The sequence below is a fragment of the Melospiza georgiana genome, chromosome 20 (genome assembly GCF_028018845.1).
Source record: "Melospiza georgiana isolate bMelGeo1 chromosome 20, bMelGeo1.pri, whole genome shotgun sequence".
NCBI lineage: Eukaryota > Metazoa > Chordata > Aves > Passeriformes > Passerellidae > Melospiza > Melospiza georgiana.
Window position 1 is genome coordinate 9,449,006 of NC_080449.1, and position 25,368 is coordinate 9,474,373.

The 25,368-nt window shown below is 53.6% G+C and overlaps 1 protein-coding gene across 1 annotated transcript; it reads left to right on the forward strand.

Annotated features, from left to right (window-relative positions):
* Positions 1-9,151: 9,151 nt before the first annotated feature.
* Positions 9,152-24,154, forward strand: DBH (dopamine beta-hydroxylase). The gene is made up of 12 exons (XM_058038286.1): positions 9,152-9,529; positions 11,529-11,675; positions 12,892-13,149; positions 14,695-14,871; positions 15,488-15,590; positions 16,734-16,900; positions 18,235-18,378; positions 18,462-18,500; positions 19,534-19,593; positions 20,262-20,389; positions 20,812-20,971; positions 23,680-24,154. The coding sequence occupies exons 1-12, from the start codon at positions 9,152-9,154 to the stop codon at positions 23,812-23,814; spliced, it is 1,896 nt and encodes a 631-aa protein (XP_057894269.1). The 3' UTR covers positions 23,815-24,154.
* Positions 24,155-25,368: the final 1,214 nt, after the last annotated feature.

Consider the following 25,368-nt stretch of genomic DNA (forward strand, 5'->3'; position numbering starts at 1 on the left):
GCTCCCGCCTCCCCGCCCCGCTCCCAGCGCCGCGGGGCCGCCAATGACGGCCCGGGAGCGGGGCCGAACCGAGCGGCGCCCGCCGAGCCCCGCAGCGGCCCCGCACGGGCAGCGCCGCGCCCGCCGCCCCCCGCCCCAGCCCGGGATGCGGGGATGCTCCCCATTCCCATCCCGGGATGCGGGGATGCTCCCCATTCCCAGCCCAGGGTGAGGGGATGCTCCCCATTCCCATCCCAGCGTGCAGGGATGCTCCCCATTCCCAGCCCAGGATGCGGGGATGCTCCCCATTCCCATCCCGGGATGCAGGGATGCTCCCCATTCCCATCCCAGGATGCAGGGATGCTCCCCATTCCCAGCCCAGCTCCCCATTCCCATCCCAGGATGCAGGGATGCTCCCCCTTCTCATCCCAGGGTGCGGGGCCGTTCTCCCCTCCCATCCCGCCATGCGGCCGCAGGGTCCCAGCCCCGGTGTGCGGGGATCAGCTGGGTATGAAGGAAGGGCAGAGCGGCGCTGGGAGATGGGGAACTCACCCCAGAGCTGGGTTAGCCCCAAAGAGACACAGGGCATCCTGCTATGGACACAGACCACCCCCCCGCAGAGCCGGGTCACCCCCTCTATAGCCCAACCACCCCTAGCAGAGTGGGGTCACCCCCTTTATACCCAGATCACCCCCCAGCAGAGTGGGGTCACCCTGTCTGTACCTGGATCACCCACCACGGAGCCAGGGGATGCTGGCTTGGACCAGAGAGCTTCACCCCCAGTGCTGGCACAGGAAAAGAATCCCCATCCCCATGCCCAGGGCACAGACAAAGCCAAGGCAAACCCCACAGCACCTCCTGTTTGATCCCACATGATGCCCAGGGCGTTTTACAGGTGGTGTGAGTTTGTTCCCTGCTCTGTTTTTCAGGTCCTGTGCTGGGGTTTCAGCTGGTTTTGGTTTCATGAACAGAACAGGGAATGTTTCTCCTCTTCCCCAAACCATGCCCATTCCAGCACAACCTCAGTTTAGAGCCCTCATCCACAGCTTTTTCCCACAGTGGTGATTTTCAGCAGCGGTGATTCACAAGGTTTCCTTAATGCTGGGGTGGTGACGACTCTTCAGAGCCAGAAAAAGCAACATTTAGGACAAAACCTGAACCCTAGAGGTGCATTACCCCTCTAGCAGGTGGGCAACCTGCAGAAGCACCACCACAGGAGGCATGGAGGTTGTCCCCCAGCCCCGAGCTGGTGTGACAGGGGAGCACAGACTGCCCCAGCTCTCCCTGAGCTCTGCATTCCCTGGTCCCTGAGCTCCCTGCAGGGCTCCCCTGGGCACAGAGGATGCTCAGTGTGTCTCAGAAGGCTCTGCCACCATCCTTGGCTCTTGCCACCCAAGCTGTCCAACTCCTGGTGCAGCAGGGACCCTTCTGCAGGCCCCTGGATGGTCTCTGTCCATTGGGATGTGTGACTTTTGTCCTGCAGCATTCATTTCCCTGGCAGTGACACTCATTCCCAAGAACTAACTCAATTTTTCTCATCAGCAGTTCCAGCCCACCGATACTTTTCTGTCCCTCTCAGCTGATGAGAATAATCAGTGGTTTTATAGCACATCTGCTCTTTTTGAGATGGTATCGCTCGTAGCACTCCTTTAATCTATACAGAGGGAAACAGTTGTATTTAATTAATTGCTCCCCAAATAAACTGATCACCTCCAGCAATTCCAGCACACTTTACACGCAGTTCAAAAGCCTGTGCAGAGATCTGAAAGGAAAGACACCCACTGTGATGACAAGAAATGAAGGTGAGGGAAAAAAACCCACAATTTGTCTTTAAAGACTCTACTTAGGACAAATATTATTTAATTATTCTATCAAATCACTTAATACTGAACTGTGTTGTGGTTGCTGTTGAGCTTTTCTTCAAGGTTGCTTGAACCACGTGCAGAAGATGTTGAAGGGATGTGCTTTAAAAAAAACCCAACCAATTTTAGCTTTTTATTACTTGTGCAGGTCAAACGTCACCGTCTGGCAATTTGTCACTGTATCCTTGCTCAGAAATATGAACTATGGAGCTTCTCTGCTTGGCCCATTCATTTTGGTTTCAATGCCTGCCCTCAGGTTCTGCAGTAAACATCCTCCTTGCTGCCCAGGGAGATGTCAAAGCAATTCTCACGGAGCTGAGCCCAGGATAAGAAGCAAGGAAAAGCAATGTTATAACAAGGACTTAGCAAATGCTTGGGCTGCCTTGAGAGAGCACAGGGCTTGTTTTTTGGACTTTAACATGAGGTTTGCTTACCCTAGGAGCAATTCTGGGAAATCAGAATTCTGTGAAGGAGAAAAATGTTTCTTATAATGTGTTTCTTGCACTGATGTACAAGACCTCCATGGTGAGCACGGTCTGGGCTGTACAAACACAGATTCCCCAGACTTTGCAACAGAAATTTTTACAGAAGGGAAGTGCTAATTAGCATCCACAGTTTGGGAGCCAGTTGATAGCCTCGAGACCTGGCAGCTGGCCAGCCACAACTTTCATCAACCCCAACATTTGGGAAGTGTCCTGTGCCTGCCAAGTCTGTGGGATAAACAGACCCAGCAGCAGCCAGGAGCCAAATCATCTGTGGGTTTGGAGTGCAGTGCTCAGGTTGTGCTCACCTCCTTCCCTCCACCACCAGCCCTGGGTTATTCCCAGGATCAATCCTTCAGTGATTTGGTGCCCTCCCACTCCTGCAACCCCAAATTCTTGTTTTTCTCCTTTGACTCACAATTTGGCATCAAACTACCCAGGAATATTTTATGATCTTCCCACCACTCAACATCCAAGGCTGCTCTCTAGGTTTTTTTTTTTTTTGCCCCACTCCAGATTTGTCCATCCCCAGGGCAGGTTCCCCTTTGGTTTTCCAGATCCTGGAGGAATCTTCCACTTGAGACTGATCTGTGAGCACAACCCACAGCCAAACCTGGGCACTGCCGGGAGAAATGGCCTGCTGGAGCACTGCCCAGCTCCCTGTGTGTATTCCCAGGGGAACACACCAGCCTGGGGATGCTGGTGATGTTTTTATCCTCAAAACTCCTCTAGCAACTGCAGTTGGGTGGATGTGACACACACCAAGTGTGCAGCCTTCCAGAGATGCAATAAAATACACACACACCTGAGATACAGCAGCAAAAGGGCTCTTAATATTGCTAAAGGATCCCACTGCTCGTGCAGGGCTTTGTTCCACAGGGGAAACACAGAGTTAGGGCTCTCTAATCCAACTCTGCTTTTCTCTGCCTCTTTCCCATGATTATGGAAGTTCCTTCTTTTGGATGATCTCCAAGTTGATCCCAAATATTCACGGCAGCAGCTTGAAAAGTCCCCACTGCCTCCTCCTCCTGTCTGCAGCACCTCAGTCACCTTCAGTGGATTTAATTGCAGAATTTTATATTGCTGAGAACAGCAGGAATTCCCAGCTTTGTGCTCTTCCACAGCCACCTCTCTGTACCTGCTTTAGCCCCCCACAATGTCAGAACCTCCTGGCTTTTAACACAGCCCCAACAACTGCCCCAAACTGAGACCTTGCTTGGTGTCTCCAACCAAAGTGGAGAAGAATTTGCCACCGCAGAGGTGGGAGAGAACTCTTCGGGGAAATTAAGAGAAATTAGGAGTGATCCTGTGAAATCAGGGATGGCTGGTAGTGGAGGAATGCAGGGTGCTTTGTGTCTGAAGAGGGAAAACCACGGTTTGGTGTGGTTATTAAAGGATAAAAACAGATCTTTCCTTGTGGAATTTGGGATTCTTCACCACAGGTTGGGTGATCAAGCTTGGAAAGGTGTCAGCTTGGATTCACAGGGAGAGAGAGGAGAGAAAACAAGTGGATGGATAGATGGATGGATGGATGGATGAATGGATGGATGGATGGATGGATGGATGATGGATGGATGGATGGATGGATGGATGGATGGATGGATGGATGATGGATGGATGGATGGATGGATGGATGGATGGATGGATGATGGATGGATGGATGGATGGATGGATGGATGGATGGATGGATGATGGATGGATAGATGGATGGATGGATGGATGGATGGATGGATGGATGGATGGATGATGGATGGATGGATGGATGGATGGATGGATGGATGGATGGAGGATGGATGGATGGATGGATGGATGGATGGATGGATGGATGGATGATGGATGGATGGATGGATGGATGGATGGATGATGGATGGATGGATGGATGGATGGATGGATGGATGGATGGATGGATGCTCATCCCATGGTGGAAGGCATCTGGAATGAGCTGGCACAGCCACGGGCTGGGAATGTCATCACAGGTGAGCATGGAGGGTGGGAAAAGGGAGGCACTGGTGGATACTGGGAGCTTGGGCTTGCACCTGCTGGGGGAAGAGTCACCACCAACTGGGAGGACTGGGCCAAGCTTCCCATGGCTCTCCTGCAGAGCGAGGCTGGAGCAGAGTTGATCCTGCCTGGAGCATCTTTTGCGGGGACACGTGAATCTGTGTTCCAATGCGTGGAGATGGTTATTGCAAAGCCACTTTATTTCTGGTGTTGTTATTGGCAGGGGAGTGGGAGTGCAATACAATTTTAGCCACCCTGATGTCTCTGTGTCCCTTACATCCCACCTCCATTCTAGAGCAGCTTTTCCCTCACATTACACGATCCTTTCGACTGTACAAAAGGGACTTCTTGCACCTGAAATTGTTAAAAATTAAGCTGGTCCTGCAGAGTAGGGTCAGGAGTGGGCAGTCCTGGGAGAGTTGATAGCTGTGTGTCCCCACCACCAACAGCACCCCTGGTCCCAGCAGGAAGAAGGATTTCCTTGCATATGGCAGGAGCAGGGGATGACCAAGGTCTGTGTGAGGCTCAGTGAGGATGAACTTGCTCTTGGAGAAGGATTCCAGTCACACCAGGAGCCCAGTCCAGCCCTCAGGCACGAGCAGAGCAGGAGCAGCCCAGCCAGCAGCACCTTTTTGTTCATTTAAAACCATCCCACTGAAGATCAGGGTGAGTCTCCAGAGCTGCTGAGTCGGAGACCACCCCTCAGATAAACTCCACTTCCCAAAGCTCACTCAAACCTCTCCCACCTCCCACTGGCACTATCCCCTGGATCACAGAACGCCTCATAAACACACCCAGAGAACGCTTTTGTCTCTTCCTGTCCTTTTCAGATATTTTGGGTATTTGTGGCAATCTCTCCTGTTTATATAACAAAGCCACAGCCCAGTGTTTGTGACACCATATCCATGGAAACCCTAATATAGCATGCACAGGCGAGGAGATCTCATTAGGTGCCTCAGCTGCGGCAGCACTGGGGAGGGAATTTCTCTGGGATGCTCTGCTGGGAAGGGGCCTGGCTGCTCACCCCGCCTGGAGCACCTGGCAGGACAGTAACACCTCCCAAAGAGCAAATAATGGTAATTTTGGGTAATTTTGGCCTTTCTCCTGCTGTCCCATCACCAGCTGACCGTGGCTTAGCCCAGATCCCCACCTTTGGCTCTGCAGATCTGTGGGTGCATGGCTGGAGCAGGGGGAGAGGCAGAAGGGATGGAGCTTCTCAGTCAGGGCAGTGCTGTCCTCACCTTCAGTGCCAGAGCAGGAGCAGAGTCTGAGCTGTAAAGAGCAGCTCAGGTCCAGTTCTGTCCCTAATTTGGGGCAAGTGCCTCAGTGGGGAGGTCTGGGGCTGCTTCCCCTTTGGATGTGAGGCAAAAGTTTTCTTCCACGGTGTAAAACAAAAAACAAAAAAAAAAAAAAAATCTGGTCCTGAGGAAGGCAAAACGGATTGGGAGAAAGCAAGAAACTGGAACAAGCAGAGGCTTGGCAAGGGGGATGTTACAGCAATTGTGCTGTAAGGCACAAACTCGGGGCAAGGAGGAAGGAATGGCTCTTCACACCCATCCCTGCTGGATCACTGTCACCTCCAAGTGTCCAGGACCATTCCCACCTGGATCAGTCACCTTCAAGTGTCCTGTCCTGGCTGGCACACGTCACATCTGTGAGTTAAACCAGCCCAGGCTGCTGTCACTTGTGGAAGTTCCCTGTAAAACCTCACAGCTCGCTGTGGCCCAGGTGACACAGGGACACTAAAGCTACTTTAGAGAGGGCAGACACTCACCTGCACCCCTGATGGGCAATTGAAAGTCAAATTGGCAGGGCCAGTGCTGTCCTGGTGCACAAAAACCCCATGAGCAGCCTCCAGATCCCTTCTGATGCCTCATGGGAACAGGAGTGGGCAAAGAGATCCTTTGGGAAGGATGATAAACAATCCTCCCCACCTTGGGGTGTGATGGAACACATCCTGTGAGTCCTGGGGCTGCTCCACAGCTCTGATCTGCTGGCTGAGGGCTGGATTTAGCCAGAGGAACAGCCCACATTGACCCCTGCAGGATCACCAAAGCCTGAGCATCCCCCCGTGTGCCAGCCCAGCTTTGCCCTGCTCACACACGGCTCCAGCCCGAGTCAGGCACTGCCAAACCTCATCAGCACCCAGAAAAACTCCATCCTGGGGCTGGGCAGGGCTGTGGAGAGCAGAGCCCCGGGGCACGGAGAGTGGGAGCAGACAGAGAGCTTCCCTTCCATCCCATCCCATCCCCTCCCTGTGCTTGCCCAAATCGAATTTCCATTTCTGTGAGCGAGGCAATGGATTATAGCTCGGGGGGCTCTGCCTGCTCCAGCCCCTAATTCGGAGCATCAGTTGTGGTTGAAGCCGTACCTGCGAGCAGCCTTTGTTCCCCGGCTCCCTGCCGGGCTCTGACAGCCACCGCTGGCCACCAGGTGCTGAGTGCGGAGAGAAAACCATGGAATTTTGTCACCGGGAGGGTTTGAGTGTGGGCTCGGCAACTCCCGGTGCGGGTTCAGCATCCAGCCCTGCCCGGGGGCTCACAGCCCGCTCCAGGTGTTCCTGGGCATCTTTCCTGCTTTTCTGCCTGGAGAGGGGGATGAGGGGTGTGGGGACACCCCAGTCCCATCTCCAGCACTGTCCTGCCGGCATTCCCTTCCTCAGGAGCTCCCACACGGGCACGAAGTGGCTGCTGTGCCCCAGAGGACGGGGCAGGACCCACGGCTGCCACCCCACAGCCCTCCCGTGGGATCCTGCTCCCGAATGAGTTTCCCAGTCAGGAAACTCTGGCGATTCTACATCTCCTTGAAGTCTTAAAATAAACACTGCCAGCAACGAGTGGAAAGCTGGATCCTCACTCCTCGCCTGGATTTATGAGCCACGACTCAGGAGAAACTGAAGGAGGGGGGCAGTGGGAGAGATGTACATAATTTTTTTTCTCTCTTCAAATAAATTCTCAGCGCTTATCTGCAAAGTTCAGCTGTTTTCAAGCTGACCTGCCCGTGTTCTGCTGTTCCACTGCAAATTCCTCCTGTACAGGAGAGCTCAGGAGCTGCACTTGCACACGCCAGCAACCTGGGGTTTCATCTCTGATGGAGGGAGGCAGAACTTGTTAGCTGAGGACCCCTCCTGCCCCCGGTGAGGATCACTTTGCCTTCCTGCCGTGCTTGGCAGCTCAGCATCTTCTCTTTACAATGAGGAAACGGAGCCAAGAGGGGAGGACAAGTGGGTGAATCTGCTTGGAGGGGATCAGGGATGGGCAAGGACAAAAATCTGTTCTATGGGGCTTTTGTAAGGCAGCCAGCACCAGGGCTGGGGGATGAGGGACATCCATCTGATGCCTTTGGTGTGTCCTGGAGCCTCAGGAAAAGGGGAAAATGCTGCATCCTCCATGGCTGGGGTGAGGTGCAGATGCAGGAGCAGCTCCAGTGAGCAGAACCCCAGAGATGCCACGCTGGGAGCATCCCCAGGCAGCTCCTCCTGCTATCCAGGCGTGCTTTTTAAGGCTTTTTAAGGCTTTTCAGCAGCTGATGTGGGACTGGGCTGTGCTCTGGAGTCACTGGGGGAGGGATGGGGATGAGGGACGCTCCTCTGGGAGAGCTCAGCTCTCCATCCCTCCCTGTGCTTGGCCTTTTGCCTGCTGGGGCTGACTGAGAGAGCAAACCCTGCGAGCAGCAGGTCACCCGGCAAGGAGAGAGACGCGGCCGGGATCAATTGACGCATTCCTGAGTAATGGTTGTGTCTTAGGACGGTGAAACCTCCTCGGGTTTAACGTGGAGATGCTCGCATTGATGACTCATTAAAACGCCGAGCTGAATCCATTTCCTCTCCTTAGCCAGGGCTGGGGGAGGCGGATCTGCCCCTGTGACATTGCTGCAAGGAGCAGGAGGAAAGGCGAGTCCCGAGGGGACCCGAGGGAACCCCACCAATAAATAAATTAATAAAATTAATAAATGAATAAAACAATTTTTATTAATAAATTAGTAAAACAATGCCACCGGCTAGCAGGATAAAGCCAGGCAATGTGTGTGCGTGTTTGCATCAAAGAGCTCCAGGCAGTTCATTATAATTCCAATTAACGTGGGAAAGGTAATAACTGAAAGAGAATCCATCAGATTTTAAACAAATGGGAAGTGGGACGGAGAGAGGCTAAAGGTGCCTTTAAACTTTAAACTGAGCCCAAGTCCCGGCTGCTACAGAGAAATAACAAATATTGAATATATCCAGTGGTCTAGGCAGGTGGGGGCTTCAGTGGGTACAAAGCTGGGTGGGAGAGGAGCTGGGTTTGAAAGGGCCAGAATTAAATCCCATAAAGCCCAAAAAGGAGAGGAGAAAGGAGAGGACACATCTCTTTTCTTGCTGTTTGGGGAAAATCAGCATTTTTTCTGGTATTGAGCTTTGCAGGGAAAATATTTCAATCCCTGTCAGTATTATTTAATGCCTGGGAGCTCAGACAAGGCTCAGGGTGCTTTGTTCTCCTGTCTGCCCACGTTTGGGGTGATCCCAGGCTGGGCTGTGCGGACACCCAGGCCAAGAGTACCACGAACAGTGCAGAGCATGTCCACAAGGGCTCAGCCAGAGCAGCCTGTGAGCAACCAGCCCTTCCCAGCCACTAAAGAAGATTTAAGAGCGAATCACATCAGCCCAGTCAAACCCAATTGCTATTGATAATGTCCATGTGCAATTAGAGCCAATTAAGGGGAGACAGCAGATGACAAGTGTTTGGCCAGGAGCTGACGGGGGGTCAATACACCAGCCCAATTTCCCAACAGCTAAATGCAATTAAAGACAATCACTTACCCAGCTTGCCCAGGAGGGCCAGCACATAAATGGGCACACCAGGTGCTGGGTGCTGTCCTGGCAGGATGCAGAGCTCCAGGAGCAAGCCCTGCTCCTGCCCCAGCCTCAAGCTGAGGGAGGTGGCATCCATGTACTTCACCCTGGTGGCAGCGTTCCTGGTCATCCTGGTGGTGGCCCTGCAGGGCTCAGCACCCCGCCAGAGTGATTTCCCCTACAAGGTGCCCCTGGATCCCCAGGGGCTGCTGGAGCTCTCCTGGAATGTCAGCTACCCCGAGCAAGCTGTGAATTTCCAGCTGCTCATCAAGGAGCTGCACTTTGGGCTCCTCTTTGGGATGTCGGACAGGGGCGAGTTTGAGAACGCGGACCTGGCCGTGCTCTGGAGCGATGGGCACAACTCCTACTTTGGGGTGAGTCACCTGAGTGTTGCATGGGTGCTTTTGGGGTTTCCCTCCTGGAAATGCAGCTCTCTGAATTGTGCTGGTGGTTTGGTAGAGTGGGGTACAGGGCACAGTGCTCAGGGTCCAGAAGGTTTCAGGGGTTTCTACCCCAGATCGGATGCACACGGTGGGTTTGGCATGGGGATTAAGATTAACCCAAAAGAGGAAAGAATAAACACAGCAAGGCTGAGGGAGCCAGGAGCTGGGTGTTTCTGCTGTGTTCAGCTGCAAAGACACACACATCAACACCCTGCTTCACTCGTGTGCTGCTGCCAGCCACATTAAAAATTAACCACAGCTCCCATTAATGGCTCCGAGACAGGGCAAAAGTCACCAGGCAGAGGCTGCTCCTGCCAGCAGGAGGAACCCAGCTGAGAGTTGCATCCAAAGGGATCAATGGGATAACAGGGCAACCTGGGGTGCTGTCAGATATTAAAGGTGCAGATGTATTTGGGAAAACTGATTTCCAGTTGTGTTGTTTGCTGTTGCTGGTGCAAACTCCATCCTTCCTGCCACTGTCTGTTTGTTGGGTTTCTGTCTGGGTGGTTTTCCCAGCCCACCACATCAGGCTGATTGTGATTGTGCTTGGCTGCAGAAAGAAATTCCCATTTTTGCCTTTATGAGGCTTTCCATTAAGTTAAATTTTACCTCTCTGCTTACTTCAAATTAACCATAAAACACATTCTTTCGCAATCAGCCGCAATGTGATCCGCAGTGCAATGAAAGCATGAAAAGAAGGCTTTATTATCTGAGCTCTTTTCCTGCTAATTACCAGCCTTTCAGGGTCTGTGGTGGGCCAAATGCTCCAGGATTTCACAGCATCATGTAAAGAAAACATAAAGGATCATTTCTAATCTGCCTTCCTGAGCTCACCCAAAGACAAACAGAAACGCCCGGCAGCGCTTGGGTTTTCTCTTTCACTTGGTGCTGAACAGCATCCTGCAAGGAGATCTCTATAAATCTCTCCAGCCCTGCTTTTCTCTCCCCCAGCAGCTTTTCTTCTGGATAAGTGTGTTGGCTGTTAAAGAGATCCACATTTGTTCAGCCCCCCATGTTCTATGAGATTAACTTGCGCTCCATATTCCTACGAAATCAAATGTCATGAGAGCTCCATGGAGCTGATTTCCCTCTCCCCCTCTAAGGACAATATGTTCTGGAAATATGACTCTATAGCTCTGGCTGACATGATGCCAAATTGCTTTATCCTTTTTCTTCTCTTTTTCTTCTGGTTTTTCCTCCCAAGATAAGAGAACCAGTGTGCACACAGCCAGCTACTTCCTGGGTGCCTTTTCTGAGTAAACAGGAGACCCACAGGAGAAACAAAAGATCAAAGAAACAACCCTGATCAAATCCAAATTATCCCAGGATTTTACACTCCAAGCCTTCAAACCCTGAGGCACAGGAATACCCTGCTGCTTTGCTTCTTGGGGTGGCTTTGTCACCATCCTCTACAACAAGCAGTTTTTGGGAGGCCGTGCTGGGCTTCCAGAACAATCTGGCCACAAAAAACAATTAAGGATTTTGCAGAAAATCTTTAGCCCAACAAGGGTCTGATCTTAAACTGAGGGAGGTTTGTGCCAAGGGTTTTGAAGAGCCCAGCTCTCCCTTCCACAGGGTCTCCCCAACACAAACACACCCAAATTCCAGCACAGACCAACACAACACCTTCACATGTCCCTGGGGGCTTTCCTTCCTCCCTTCCCCACCTTTCCCCACTCACATCTCAGCTTGTAAAGGTCTTTCTGCAGACTGTTAGTGCTGGCTCAGGTGTTTCCCAGGTCTGTCTGAGCACCAGGGATCCTGCAGCAGAGGTCATTCCAGCATGGATCTGCCCAGGAGGTGCTGAAGGTGGGCATGGAGCAAAGCACAGGCATCCTGCAGCTCTGGGGTGCTGAGGGTGCACACAAGAAGGACCTGTGGCACCTCTGGAGGCACCTCCTGGCTGAGCAGGCTGCTCTCTCCCTCACAGGATGCCTGGAGTGATGCCAAGGGGCAGCTCCACATGGATTCCCAGCAGGACTACCAGCTCCTCGGGGCTCGCAGGGCTCCTGAGGGGCTCTACCTGCTCTTCAGAAGAGCCTTCAGCACCTGTGACCCCAAGGACTACCTGATAGAGGTACGGCATCGCCCTCACTCTGCTGTGGCACCCCCAGCCCCATCCCAGCCCTGTTTGGGCACAGCATCAGGTGTTGGTGCTGTGCGAGGCACAGAGGAAGTGAGCTACAGATGTCAGCCCTGGCCCATGAGTAATGTTTGGCACCATCTATTCACAAGCCCTTCAAAAGCTCTCTCAAGTGTAGCTTTTAGCTCGTTTGCATCATCAGCTCCTGTTGAACATGCATTGGGTCTATATAAATCCTTCCTGCATCACTCTGCTTGACAGTCTGGAGCCAACTGTTGGGAGTGTCACGAAGAGGGGTTGGTGTATCAACAGCAGGCAAACAGGAGGGTGGTGACAGGAGCTGGGACAAAGGGACAGCAATTTGAGGTGCTGCTCTGTGCTCGGTGGTGTCTCCCTGGCTCTGCACCCACCACTCCTCTCCGAGCTGGGATTTGGGATAAACCCTCCTGTCAGACAGCTCAGAGGCTCAGCTACAGGCCCTGGAATCAGTGCAAGGCTCATCTCACATGAAAGCCTTTGTGGGCAGGATATTTTAGAGCCAACGTGGGCACAAAGTGTCCTCGAGTTTTTGCTGCTGGTGCTCAAAAGCTTCTCTTGTGGTGAGAAGTGTCTGCCGTCTGCCAAAACACTGAGAGCCCTGGAGGGAACAATCTGTGTGTGAGAGCCACAAAAACACTTGCTGGTCTTTATTCTCTGATCCTGCAGGAAAAGATTGTTCTCTTTTTCCTTCCTCCCTTATCTCCTGTCCAGAGCTCTCAGTGTTCTTGTGTGCAGCAGACTTTCAGCAGAGCTTCTTGTGGTTCCTTCCACCTGAAAAGAAGCTGGAAGAAAAAGGGAGGACTACAGGGAGAAGTTTTGTTCCTGCTGTTACCCCCAGGCTATTGCTGGGCTGCAGGGGATGATGAGCCCTGCACTGATGGGTTTGTCCCAGCCTGGAGCTCATGAGGGGCTTGGAAGGAGCAAAGAGGATGTGTCACCCTTTTGGAATTGATGGGGAACCTGCTAGGGAACCCTCAGTGACCACATCAGCCAGAGAAACACCTGGAATGTAGAGCTGTCCTGGGCCAGCACAGCACAATGAGCTGCTGGTGCAGCCAGGGTGGGGTCACAGACCCATTTCTGGGTTCATGCCACCAGTGCTGGTGCTGATGGTCCCTGCAGCTCCTGTTCAGCATGAAAACCCCACAGGAATATTCTGCTCTGTCTTCAGGATGGCACCGTGCACCTGATCTACGGCATCCTGGAGAAACCAGTGCATTCCCTGCAAGCCATCAATGTCTCTGCCCTCCACGGGGGGCTGCAGAGGGTGCAGCTGCTCAAACCCAACATCAGCATCCCTCAGCTGCCCAGAGACATGCAGACCATGGAGATAACAGCCCCAGATGTGGTCATTCCCAGCCAGGAGACGACCTACTGGTGTTACATGGCAGAGCTCCCCGAGGGCTTCCCCAAGCACCACATTATCATGGTAAGAGGCAGGAGAAGGGGGTTGCTATCCCCAGGGTGGGTCAGAAATTGTGTTCACATCCTGCAAATTCCATGTCACAGGGAGGCTTTCAGGCCCTGGCATCCAAATGTGGTCCCAAAACCTCTTCCAGGTCCAGCCCAGCAATCAGTAGCATCCTCTGGTCTCCTAGAGTGTCTCAGCAGGAGAGGACCAGGTAATGTTTTCCCACGTGGCACATCCAGCAGGTTCCAGGGCAGGCTCAAGGCTGACTCCCTGCAGAAGGAACAGACCCACAGCAGGATTTTGGCACACATGAGGAGCATAAAACCACAGAAAACAAAGGAACAGGGCTGATGAGAGCAGGGCAGAGCCAACCAGGATGGGAACTGCCATCTAAAAGATGAGGCATAGTCCAAAAAAAGAGTTACAGACGTAAATGCAACTTGTGGGCACTGCCAGAAGTGTTGCTTGGGCCATCTCCTGCAGAGGAGAGGCAGAAACCTGCTGGCAACCCTGAAGAAAGGATGGGAGAGCACCCAGCAGGTGTGGGGGTGGCTCAGGAGGTGACCTGGCACATCCAGAGTCAAAAGCACACCAGGGGGATGAGGAGAACCTGCAGACACTCGAGCTGCAGCGAGCGCTCGGTGATTTTGAGGGGAGAGACGATGCTAAGGGAGGCTCAGAAGGAGGATTTTCTCTCTGACAGATGGTGTGAAGTGAATCATCTATGTGTAAGTAAGAAGTGTGTAACTCCTGATACCTTCCCGCTGCTGCAGATCACTTCTGCAGCTGGCACTTTTAGCCAGAGATGTTCCTCAGCCTTGAGTCACTCTCTCTACCCCAAATCCTCCTCCCCATGCCCCAGGCAGCTGCAGGACACAAACAAAACCCAAGGGCTGCAGGCAGAGCTACAACAACAACACAGCCAGGACTCTCTGTAGGAAAAAGCAACATCCCCAGGGCCACCTTTACCTCTGGTAAAGGACTCAGTCATCACAAAACCGACCAAGGTCTTCTGCTGATCCCCATCTCTTGCTGGAGAAAGGACGAGCTGCTTCTCTGTGGGTTCTGGTAGGCTCTGGGTTGGTCCCTAAGCCAGCCAAGAAATTAAATATTTCCACAACTGACCTAAATGCTCCTTGGGCACTACTAACATGTTGCTTCCCCTTTGAAGTACCCAGGTGCTTCGCTCTGCCACAACCAAAATATGAGGTGAATGCTCTTGGCCATTGGTGTCTCATGCCCTGAACAACCTTCCTTCCCCATCCTGTGGCAGAAACTGGTACCAGGTCACAGATACTCCTGCCCTGGCACCTTGTGGAGCCTGCAGGGTTCAGGGATGGGCTCTCAGAGTGTCCTCTCACCCTGGAGAATGGGCTTGTTTAACTCTGCCATAACCAGAATATGAGGGGAAAGTTCTTGGCCCTCATTGCCTCATGGCCTGAGCAACCTGTGGCAGAAACTGGTACCAGGTCACAGACACTCCTGCCCTGGCTCCTCATGGAGCCTGCAGGCCCCAGGGATGGGCTCTCAGTGTCTCTTCTCCTCCTTGGGCCTGCCTTGCAGTACGAGCCGGTGGTCACGGCGGGTAACGAGGCCCTGGTGCACCACATGGAGGTTTTCCAGTGCGCGGCCGACTTCGACAGCTTCCCCCACTACAACGGGCCCTGCGACTCCAAGATGAAGCCAGAGCGCCTCAACTACTGCAGGCACGTGCTGGCAGCCTGGGCCATGGGGGCACAGGTGGGTGTGACAAGGGACATGTCCCCCTGGGTGACAACCAGGCCCTGCTGCCTCCCAGACCATCCCGGTGCCGCTTTGGGGGCTGCCCTCACCCTGGGCTTTGCTGGGGTTTGGCTTCAGCCCCTCCTGGATGTGTTGGATTTCCTATTTGTCCCCAGTTCTCTCCTCTCTGATGCCATAAATCAGTGGGGTGGGACACTAGAACAGCTCTCCAGGGAATGGTCATGGCCTCGAGTCTGAGGGAGCTCAAGGGGGTTTTGGACAACACTTGTGGGATTCTTGGGGCTGTCCTGTGCCCCAGGAATCCCACAAATGTTGTCCAAAACCTCCTTGGACAACAAGGGGGCCAGGAGTTGGATTTTGATGATCCTTTTGTGGTTCCCTTCCAGCTCAGGGTATTTTATGATTTTATGACAACACTCAGGTGTTGTGCCACTGCATGTGGAATGAGAGAAGCTTTTGGAAGCAAGGGCAGCTTTCCAAGCACAACCAATGGCACAAGTCATGGCCCATGGTGTGGGTCAGGATTACACCCACACATTCCCTTAGGCTTTCCAGCCTTGTTCCCAGGAAAGCCACCCTGCTGCTCCCCTAACACCCTCCCTTCTGCTTCCAGGCTTTCTATTACCCTGAAGAAGCAGGTCTTGCCTTTGGTGGCCCAGGCTCCTCCAGATATTTGCGTCTGGAGATCCATTACCACAATCCCCTGGTGTTCAAAGGTGAGGGGCTGCCCTGAACGTTGTTTTACCTGTGTGACCATGGCAGGAGAGCTGGGGAAATTCCAGGGAAGCATTGCCACCTTCTGGGGAGGCCTCTGGACCAAACCATGGCCCTGTGCTCAATTTTGTGGAGAGCTGATGGTGCAGATATGTCCCTGCAGGAAGAATGCATTAACCCCCCAGCATGCTGCTGCTTTTCTGGTCTCAGCAAAGCCATCCTCACTGAAATGCATGCCCAGAGGTGGGGAAGGATGTTTGGGAAAGGAGCCTGCAGGCAGAAAATTGCCCCCACAGAGTTCCTGTGGCAAGGATGTGATCCAGGGCAACACCAGGATTGAGCTGGGCTGTCTTAGGAGTAACCCCAATTTCCACACAAGGTGGTGGGGCTGGGTCTGAGCCCAGAGCAGGAGTGACAGCAGTGCCAAGGCACCAGAGAGACCAAGCTGCCTGGGGAGGGGGGGATGTGGATGTTGATTCCTGTTCTCCTGCTTCGATAACATTGTCAGGAGACACATTGGAAAAAAAAGAAGGATTCCAAACAACCCAGTTTCTTCATTAACATAAAAACAAGCAGCTTCTTGACTACCCAAGGATATTTTTAGGAGGCCAGAGCATATGTACTGTGGATCAATCATAGCACATTCGGCAACTTGAGAAGAAACACGGCTATAAATACAGAGTTCACATCTTCCATCATTCATCTGCTTTTGCCTGTTAACCAATAGTGTCTCCCCCGTTATTCTTATCCCTGGGTGGGCTCCAGCCTGGAGACAGGGAGCTCAGAGCTGCCCTGAACCCCTGCTGACCTATTGACCCTGCTCTTTCCCTTTGGCGTTTTGGGATTAAAGAAGCTGCAGTGAGCCCTGTTCCTGAGGGAGTCCTCCAAAGCACCCCATGCTCTGTCCTCCTACTTTGGTCTCTCCAAAGGCACCCTTACCTTGCTGTCCTGGGACAGTGCCCTCACCAGGGAGCCAGGTGCATCTGGGGACACTCAGTGAGGATTTCCACAAGAATCTGTAGGATTTAAAACAATTTCAAACAGAGGAAGGAAGCCGGGAGTGAGAGGCTCCCCACAGCAGGTTCTTGTCTTTCACCTGTTGGCCTTGTCCCTGCAGTGACTTGTCCTTGTCCCCTGGCCCCCAGGTCGCCGTGACTCCTCGGGGATCAGGCTGTACTACACGGCCACCCTTCGTCCCTATGATGCTGGAATCATGGAGCTGGGCTTGGTGTACACCCCAGTGATGGCCATTCCCCCTGGAGAGGACAGCTTCATCCTCACAGGATACTGCACAGATAAATGCACCCAGCTGGTGAGCGCCTGTCCCCTCCATCCCATCTGCACCTCAGAGGAGAAAGGTTTCCTGTGGCTTTTCCTTGGCTCCAGGCAGCACCAATTTCCAGGCTGCCAATTTGAAGTTTTAAACTCACCGTGAGGAAAGAAAAATCTGCTGTGTACAATAAACAGAGAGCAGCTGGTTGGGATGTGCTGGATCCCCCTGAAAGCAGCTCTCCTGGGGAGCCATCTGCTCCAGCTCCCTGGGGTACCATTCCCATAAAGCTCACTGCCGAGCTGGCCCTGTCCCAGTGGTGCTTTCCCTCACAGGGCTGGGAAAATTGGCTCCTGCTCCTGGGGAGCTTGCCAAGAGCTCCCTCAAAGATGGTTCCAAAGGGCCCACCTTGCTCTCTCAGGGAAGCTTTGGTTTTGTTTTTGTAGGGCTTACCCATAAGGAATCTCTTGTGCCACCACCAAGGACGGCAGGGAGGGAAGCTGGATGTGCCCCAGCAACTCCCGCTGCCCTGGAGCGTTGCTTTGGCAGCAGTGAGGGTTTGTCCCTCTGCAAGGAGCTCACTGAGCTGCTTCTCCAGGGGTACAGCAATCCCCTAAACACCGCGTGAGAGCCAGAACAGGGACAGCCAGTTCCCAGCACACAGCCAGGGATGTGAGGGAGGGGATGTGAGAGGGGACATCTCGGGTTTTGTGTTGCTGAGATGGCTCCTGAGGTATTAAAAGTCGTTTTTACCAGCCCTGTGACCGAAGAAGAAGTCGAGATTCCTTGGCTCTGGTTTTCAAGGTTGTTTATTTTCCTCTTATCTGTTCCATTCTTTCTCTGACCTGCTGAGCTCTGTCCAGCAGGTCGGGTCGTGGCACAGTCCCTGTCCTTGGGGTGGTGTTGGCTTTTTATACGAAGAACTACGTGTGCTTTATTTACAATAATTTTCCAATACCTATCACCTATGTTGGACAGTCTGTCTCTACTCTAAACCAATCCAAAAGTGTCCTCCATCCCAGCAGAAGATGGAGGACAAGAACAAGAAGAAGGACAAGACACACCCAGATCCCTCCATCTTGCCTCTTGAACCCCCATTCTAAACCCCCAAAATTCTACTTTTTTACCCTGTAACAAGTTCACTATCATTCTACTCAAACTCTTGTAGCCTCACACAAAGTTGGGAATTGTTTCCATGGGCTAAAATGGAAGCACAGGTGTTTTTGACTCCGTGCCAAGGTGTCTGATCTCCCTGCCAGGGTCTGGAGTGACAAGGGACATGCCCATGCCAGGGCAGCCAGAGGAATGTCCTGGATTCTGACAGGGACAGGGGTCCCACGGGGGCTTGAGCTGTCCCTCATTCCTTCCTTCCCCAGGCTCTGCCCTCTGCTGGCATCCGCATCTTCGCCTCGCAGCTGCACACACACCTGGCAGGGAGGAAAGTGGTGACAGTGCTGGCCCGGCACGGCAGGGAGAGGCAGGTGGTGAACGCTGACAGCCACTACAGCCCTCACTTCCAGGTACAGGGGCTGCAGGGGGCACGGCTGGGTGTCCCCCCTGGGCACGGTGCCACTCTGATATGTGCCCTTCCCTCCCTTCCCAGGAGATCCGCATGCTGAAGGAGGTGGTCTCTGTTTTCCCGGTGAGTTGCTCCAAAAAATGTTCCAAATGTTCCCCTGCCTCCTTACATCTCCCCATCCCATCTGGGGACTCCCAGCGGGGCTGGAGGGAGGTTCCTGGGTCATTTGTGCCATATCCATGCAGATACTTTGGGGACAACCAGGACCTCTCTCATATGGCCCAGAATTGATGTGTGGGCAGGTGGGAGCTAAATGAGGCTCCTGATTTAGCTGGGCTTCGTCTGGCAGAGGGAGGCTCCTCGGGGGGTGAGCATGAGCCACGGCGCTGCCCTCTGGCCTTGCTTGATGGGAGGAGAGGAGGAGATTCAGCATCAGAGTGGGAGTGGGTGGGAAAACAGAAAACAGGGTTGGAACCTGCCCCAGGGCTCCTCAGATGGGGAAGGACCTGACTGCAAAGATGGGGGCAGCTCCTGGAGCTGCTCAAAGCACTCAGCACCCAGTGGAGCCGTGCCCAGGGCTGCTCCTGAACTGCTCAAAGCACTCAGCACCCACTGGAGCCATGCCCAGGGCTGCTCCTGAACTGCTCAAAGCACTCAGCACCCAGTGGAGCCATGCCCAGGGCTGCTCCTGAACTGCTCAAAACACTCAGCACCCAGTGGAGCCATGCCCAGGGCTGCTCCTGAACTGCTCAAAGCACTCAGCACCCACTGGAGCCATGCCCAGGGCTGCTCCTGAACTGCTCAAAGCACTCAGCACCCACTGGAGCCGTGCCCAGAGCTGTGCCCTGGGGTGTCCCCACGGTCCTCAGCGCTGACTGTGGCAGGGAGGCTGCTGTGCCATCAAGTCAGCTCGTGTTTTGGCACCTCAAGCTCTTGCCTAAGTGCAATGCTAAGGTGTTTTCAACCCCGCAGAAATCCTTAAAAAGCGAGGAAAGCAGGAAACACCATCCCTGGGATGCAGCCCTGGGGAATCTCCTCAGGAGATGCAGTTTTAGCAAGGACTCCTGAGGGGTTGCAGGCTCCTGGTATGGGGAGCAGAGATTTCCATGTGGAACACTCCCCAATCCCTAAATTTTCCTGTGTTTGAACCCCCTAGGGTGATGAACTCATCACCACCTGCACGTACAACACTGAGGACCGGAGCAGAGCCACCGTGGTGAGTGCAGGGGCCACTCTGGGGGTAAACCAGGGTGGGTTGGGCGCACCCCCAGAGTGGGCACTTGCATGAAACCAGGCTGAACCCCAGCCAGAAGCCAAGGGAGGGTGGGAAGAAGGGAACTCACAAGGCTCTGCTGCCTGCAGCGGGGATGTGAAGGTGCTAATTGTGAAGTAGCATGTGTCACTGTAATTCCCATCACAAACTGTTCCACCAGGGATTAATTGTAATTAAAGAGAAGTGGCATTTTTTGACAGTGCATGTTATTTCCTTACATAGGCAGTGGGAAAAAAATATAAAAGAGCCTGTCAGAGGTACCATCAACAGCGACAAGGCTAAATATAGCAGAGGGATTATAGGAAATCTGCATTTTAATGTAAACCACACGGTCTAGGCTGGAAGTCTGTCCTTGCACAGAGGGCAGACAAGCAGAGAGCTGGCCATGCCATGCCATGCACCTGAAGGGGTGTGAATACTTATCTCTACGTCCATCTCTATCTCATCTTTATCTATCTAGAGATCCAGATCTAGATCTAAAAAGAGTTTTTAGGTATAGATGCATGTGAGTGTTGAGTGAGCTCTGTGCCCCCCTGCCCTCCCTGCCCCTGTACAGCCCCAGCAGGGCACAGCCATGCCCCACTTCCATCACCTTCCTGCCTGTGCCACAGGGAGGCTTTGGCATCCTGGAGGAGATGTGTGTGAACTACGTGCACTACTACCCCCAGACCCAGCTGGAGCTGTGCAAAAGCGCCGTGGATCCAGGCTACCTGCACCGGTACTTCAACCTTGTCAACAGGTAAAGAGCCCTGCACAAGGGGGCTGGGGGCACAGGGAGCATTGGTACAACAGCCAAACCCAGGGTTTGGAGGATGGCTTCCCACCAGGAAGGGAGGCAGGGACTGCTCAGCAAGAGTCAGTGTGTGGCTGAGTGCATGAATGCAAAATATTCCTTATAACTCGAGGCAGACTCCAAGGATCCACGCCAGGGGAGGAGGCTGCAGCCCATCCACCCATGAGGAGAGGGAGATGCTGACCTTGCACAGGGTGTCCTACCCACGGGCTGCTCCCAAATGCTGCCCTGCTGGCTGCTGCAGGCTGTCCCTGTGCCCAGCGCTGCCCTCAGAGCCATCCCAGGGTCAGGCAGGGGGGAATTGGTCACATCCAGCTCTGGAAGGGCACAGCAGTGCTGTGCTTCAGCCTGGCCTTTCTCCTGCCCAGGTTCAACGATGAGGAGGTCTGCATGTGCCCACAGGTGTCTGTCCCTCAGCAGTTTTACTCCATCCCCTGGAACACCTTCAACAGGGATGTGCTGAAATCCCTCTACGGCTTTGCTCCCATCTCCGTGCACTGCAACAAATCCTCGGCTGTCCGGTTCCCGGTAGGTACAGCCTCACTCCCAGAGATTCCCTGCACAGTTCCCACATGTAAGGCTGGGTCTGTGGTGCTCAGGACGCATCCAAACCCAGGAGGCTCAGGGCAGGGGGCTGGAGCTGCTTGGAAATCCCTGGTATCAGCAGGACACAGAGCCCAGCCCAGCCCTGGGCTTAGCCAATACATCAGGAGCCCACCATGGATGCTCCCAGCCAGATCCAATTAGGAGATGCATTTGCATAAAGTGATTTAGAGGCTGCTTTTGCTGACCGTTAAAGTAGGGCCAGATCCAAGGATCTGGATTTTAGGATTTTGGCAAATCCCCCCAGGTCCCAGCAGACCAAGCTCATTACACACAGCATCTGTGCAGCTTCCAAAGGTGGTGATCCAGCAAAACGTGAAGGATAAAGGACTGGGAGGTCTTTAAAATAAAACCAGGCCTAGAGATGAGGAACATGATGATGATGGTGGTGAAGATTTAAAACCAATGCTGGCATCATCTTCCAATGCCATTTGTCAGTGCAATAAATTTGGATTAGCCTGGATCCAGTGCTACCCACTGCAGCACAGGAGCATCCTGAGCTGATTGCAGGGATGACCATCAGCTTTCTGCCACTGTAAATCCCTTTTAGCAAAGTTTCACTCTGGGGTGGGCAGAAACCTTTTCAGTTCCCTGGAACTGGACACCAGGCACCTCTCAGAGCTTTGCTGCAGGGACAGAAGTGGTGCAGGAGTTTTGTGCAGCAGCAGAGTTACAAATTAAACCTCTTAATTTATGACTCAGACAACTCCCTTGATTTCAGAGAGGTCTTGGGGGCTGTCAGGAAGGGCTTTGAGCAGACCAGAGCCAGTGCTGGCACAAAGTGGGTCAGAGCATCACAGTGAGGGCGAAGGAGCCTCTGCTCTGCTGGTGTTTCAGAGCGAGCCCGACTTGGAGACATCTCATTTATTCCATGCTGCTTCTGCCAAGAGAAAAGCACCAGCTTCTAATTAAGCTCATGTTTTTGCAGTTCAGTGATCCCAAATCTGATGATTTCTGGGAGGAACTGAGTGCTGTTAATTACTGAGCCAAACCTCAAGGTAACACTTGTGAGCGGCAGCGGGGACGGTGCCGTCCCCGAGTTCCCCTGCACCCACAGGGGCTAGCAGTAAACTCTGTTCAGGTTTCAACTCGAAGGCACTGAAAACAACAACTATCAAGACACTCCACTTGCCTTTGATCTCTCCAAAGAGCAGGTTCAGGGATGTATCAGCAGGGCAGACGCCGCAGCAGATGGGCTCAGGGCTGGAGCTGAGCCCTGGAGCAGGAGCACCCTAAGGATGCTTAACTGCTCCCCTAAGCCATAAGGGCACAGGAAAGGAGTTGTTCCTCCAGCTGGTGCTCTCCTGCAAAGCTGTCCCCTCTCTGATCACTCCCCATGAGCTTTGGAAAGGTCCCTCCATCCCACTCCATCTTTCCCCTGGGCTTTCCCGGTGCCAGTGCCAGCTCTGGCCCATTTCGCTTGACATACCAGCAGAAATTTCAGCTGAAAACAAAAATTCCACTTTCATCTCGCTGATGACTCACGGCTCTACCTCTCCTCTCCAGACCTCCCTCCTCCTGCTCACGCTGTGGCTCAGCCTCTCGCTGACATTTCTGCACGAACACGCAGCTGGCAGCCCAGCCAGAGCATCATCACACTGAGCTGAGCCTCCCGTGCCCCCCCCCAGCCCCTGCCCACCTCTCCACAGCCACCAGGCCATGCCCACATCACATCTGAGCTGGATCCTGCTCGGCTGGCTCAGCCCTGGGCACTTTGGAGTTGTTCTTTGGAGAGAGCATCCCCAAGACAAGGTGTCACCATGGATGCGCAGAGTGGGGGGATTTGTCCTGGCTGTGGTCACTGTGAGCTCTGAGGGCTGTGACAGCCCTTCCATGGCACCTCAGCCAGGCTGCTGCATCCCTCCTGCTCCACAGGCACATCCCTGCTGGAAATTCCTGATTTTCCAGAGCATGGTGGGCCTGTGGCACTCCCTGGTTTGAGCTGTCTCCACCTGACGTGGCAGGTAACGCTTTTTGGGGTGGAAATTCCCCAGCTGTGGTGGATTTGTGGAACACCCCAGACGTCTGTGCCGCTCAGGGGATGTGTAGGTGCTTCTGCACTAGGAATAATTAGTGATGTCTCATGAGAAAACACCCTGATTTGGGCTAAAAACCCACTTCAGACGTGAAAACTCGTGCCATTTCTCCAAGCAGACAGAAACACTGAGCCTGCAACATCTTCTTCACTTTCTGGGGGAACGTTTCCACCTGCTGTGTGACCGTGTTCTCAGGGGTCTTAGGATGAGGGAAGAGATGAGGATCTGACTCCATGTTTCAGAAGGCTGATTTATTATTTTACGATATATATTATATTAAAACTATGCTAAAAGAATAGGAGAAAGGATTTCATCAGAAGGCTGGCTAAGAATAGAAAAAGAAAGAATGATAACAAAAGCTTGTGTCTTGGACAGTCTAATCTAGCCGACTGTGATTGGCCATTAATTAGAAAAAAACCAACATGGGCCAATCCCAGATGCACCTGTTGCATTCCACAGCAGCAGATAATCATTGTTTGCATTTTGTTCCTGAGGCCTCTCAGCTTCTCAGGAGGAAAAACCCTAAGGAAAGGATTTTTCATCAGAGATGTCTGTGACACTGCCGTGCTCTCAGGGTGCTGCTGACCTCTCTTGCAGGGCCAGTGGGAGAAGCAGCCGCTGCCCAGCATCACCGAGAGGCTGCGGGAGCCCAGCCCGCGCTGCCCGCCCTCCCCGGGGGCTCAGCCCGCTGCTCCCGTGCCCCTGCACCTGGGACAGCTCCGGAGGGACTGACACCCTGCCTGCCACCCAGCAGGAGCATCATCGAGGGGAGCATCCCTGCCGCACAGCCATGCCTGGCCCTGCCTCCGGAGGGGGTTCAGCTCGTCAGGCAGGGTTCAGCAAAGCCCTCCGCGGATGGGAAGAGCTATATTTAGTGTGTCATTAGCAATGCTGGCTCTGAGTAATGCTGCTTCCCACCCCCGGGATAATAACGGCGAGGTTTGCTATTGTGCAGCCCCAGGGAGGGGGGAAGGAGCTGGTTTGCCTGCGGGGAAACTGAGGCACGGAGCGAAGGGGTGTGTGGGAGCAGCACAAAGGCCTTGCTGGTGTCCCGCGGTCCTGCCTAGCTCAGGATGGCTCCACAGGTGCTCCCTCATGCTGGCAGCTCTGGCAGGGATGGAGGGATGGATGGAAGGATGCAGGGGTGCCACAACACCCACCCAGCCCTCCCCTCCCTCCCCACTCCTCCACGCTCTGGATTGTTCCTCTCGATGCCACCAGATGCCAATGGCTGGGAACAAAGGACACCTCTGGGATGGGGTTTGGAAAAGGGGAGGGGAGGAGGGGGAATGACAAATCTTTTGTCAGGAAAAAATTGCTCCATTAAATATCTAAATGTAAAATAAATTGCTTTTTGCTGTTGAGCTCTGAGTGGAGAACATGCAGGAGGAGCATAGGAGAGGCTGGAGGTGGAGGAGAGTCCATGTCCATCCCAGCTCTGGGACAGGTGGGATCCAGGCCAGGTGGCCCCCAAATCTCCTCCCCAGCCACCCTGGGTGTATGAGAAACCCCAGGTCAGAGCACTGCACACCAGAAAGAGCCTTTTAAAGCAAAACCTGATCTTCCAGGCACAGAGTGATGCCTGGCTTGGCAGGGAGGCAGAAAGCTCCTTCCCTCAGAACAGGACCACAGCCACCCCCTCCCCTGCCCTCCACCCTGCCAGAGGCAGGGCAGTCACCTCCTATTCAAGTGAAAAATTCATCTCAATCTTGGGTTTTAATGTTTTCAGTAAAACCAAAGCATTTCAGAGTTCACGCTCTTGCCCGTGGCGCTCGTGGCACGAGGGCAAGGAATTGAAATCAGCTCTAAAGAGGCTGTGACCCAAACAAACCTAGTCAAGGGAGGAAAAGGGGAGAGCAGGGAGTGAGATTATTTCTTCAGGCGGGTGAAAGCTCCAGCAGAGAGCCCAGAGAGGGGAGCAGAGCAAGGGATGGCGATGGGGAGTGCTGATCCTTCCCTGCAGCACAGGCTGTGTGCGTGTGAGGGCAAACCCTCCCTGCTGCCCCCAGGGCTGGCTCTCAGCTGCCAGAGGGCTTGGAGCTCATGGCTCAGCCTCTGCCAGCATCCCCCTCTCTGCTGGGAGCTAAAAGGAGCCACCTCCAAGGTGACCTTTGGGAAGAAGGCACAAGGGAACAGGGGATGGGGCCAAGGGCAGCTGTGGGGCCAGTGCCCCCCTGGCCACCTTACACCACAGCCTGTGCCAGGAGCAGCACAGGAAAATCATCCTGGAAGTGTCCAAGGCCAGACTGGATGGGATTGGAGCAGCTGGGCCAGTGGAAGGTGTCC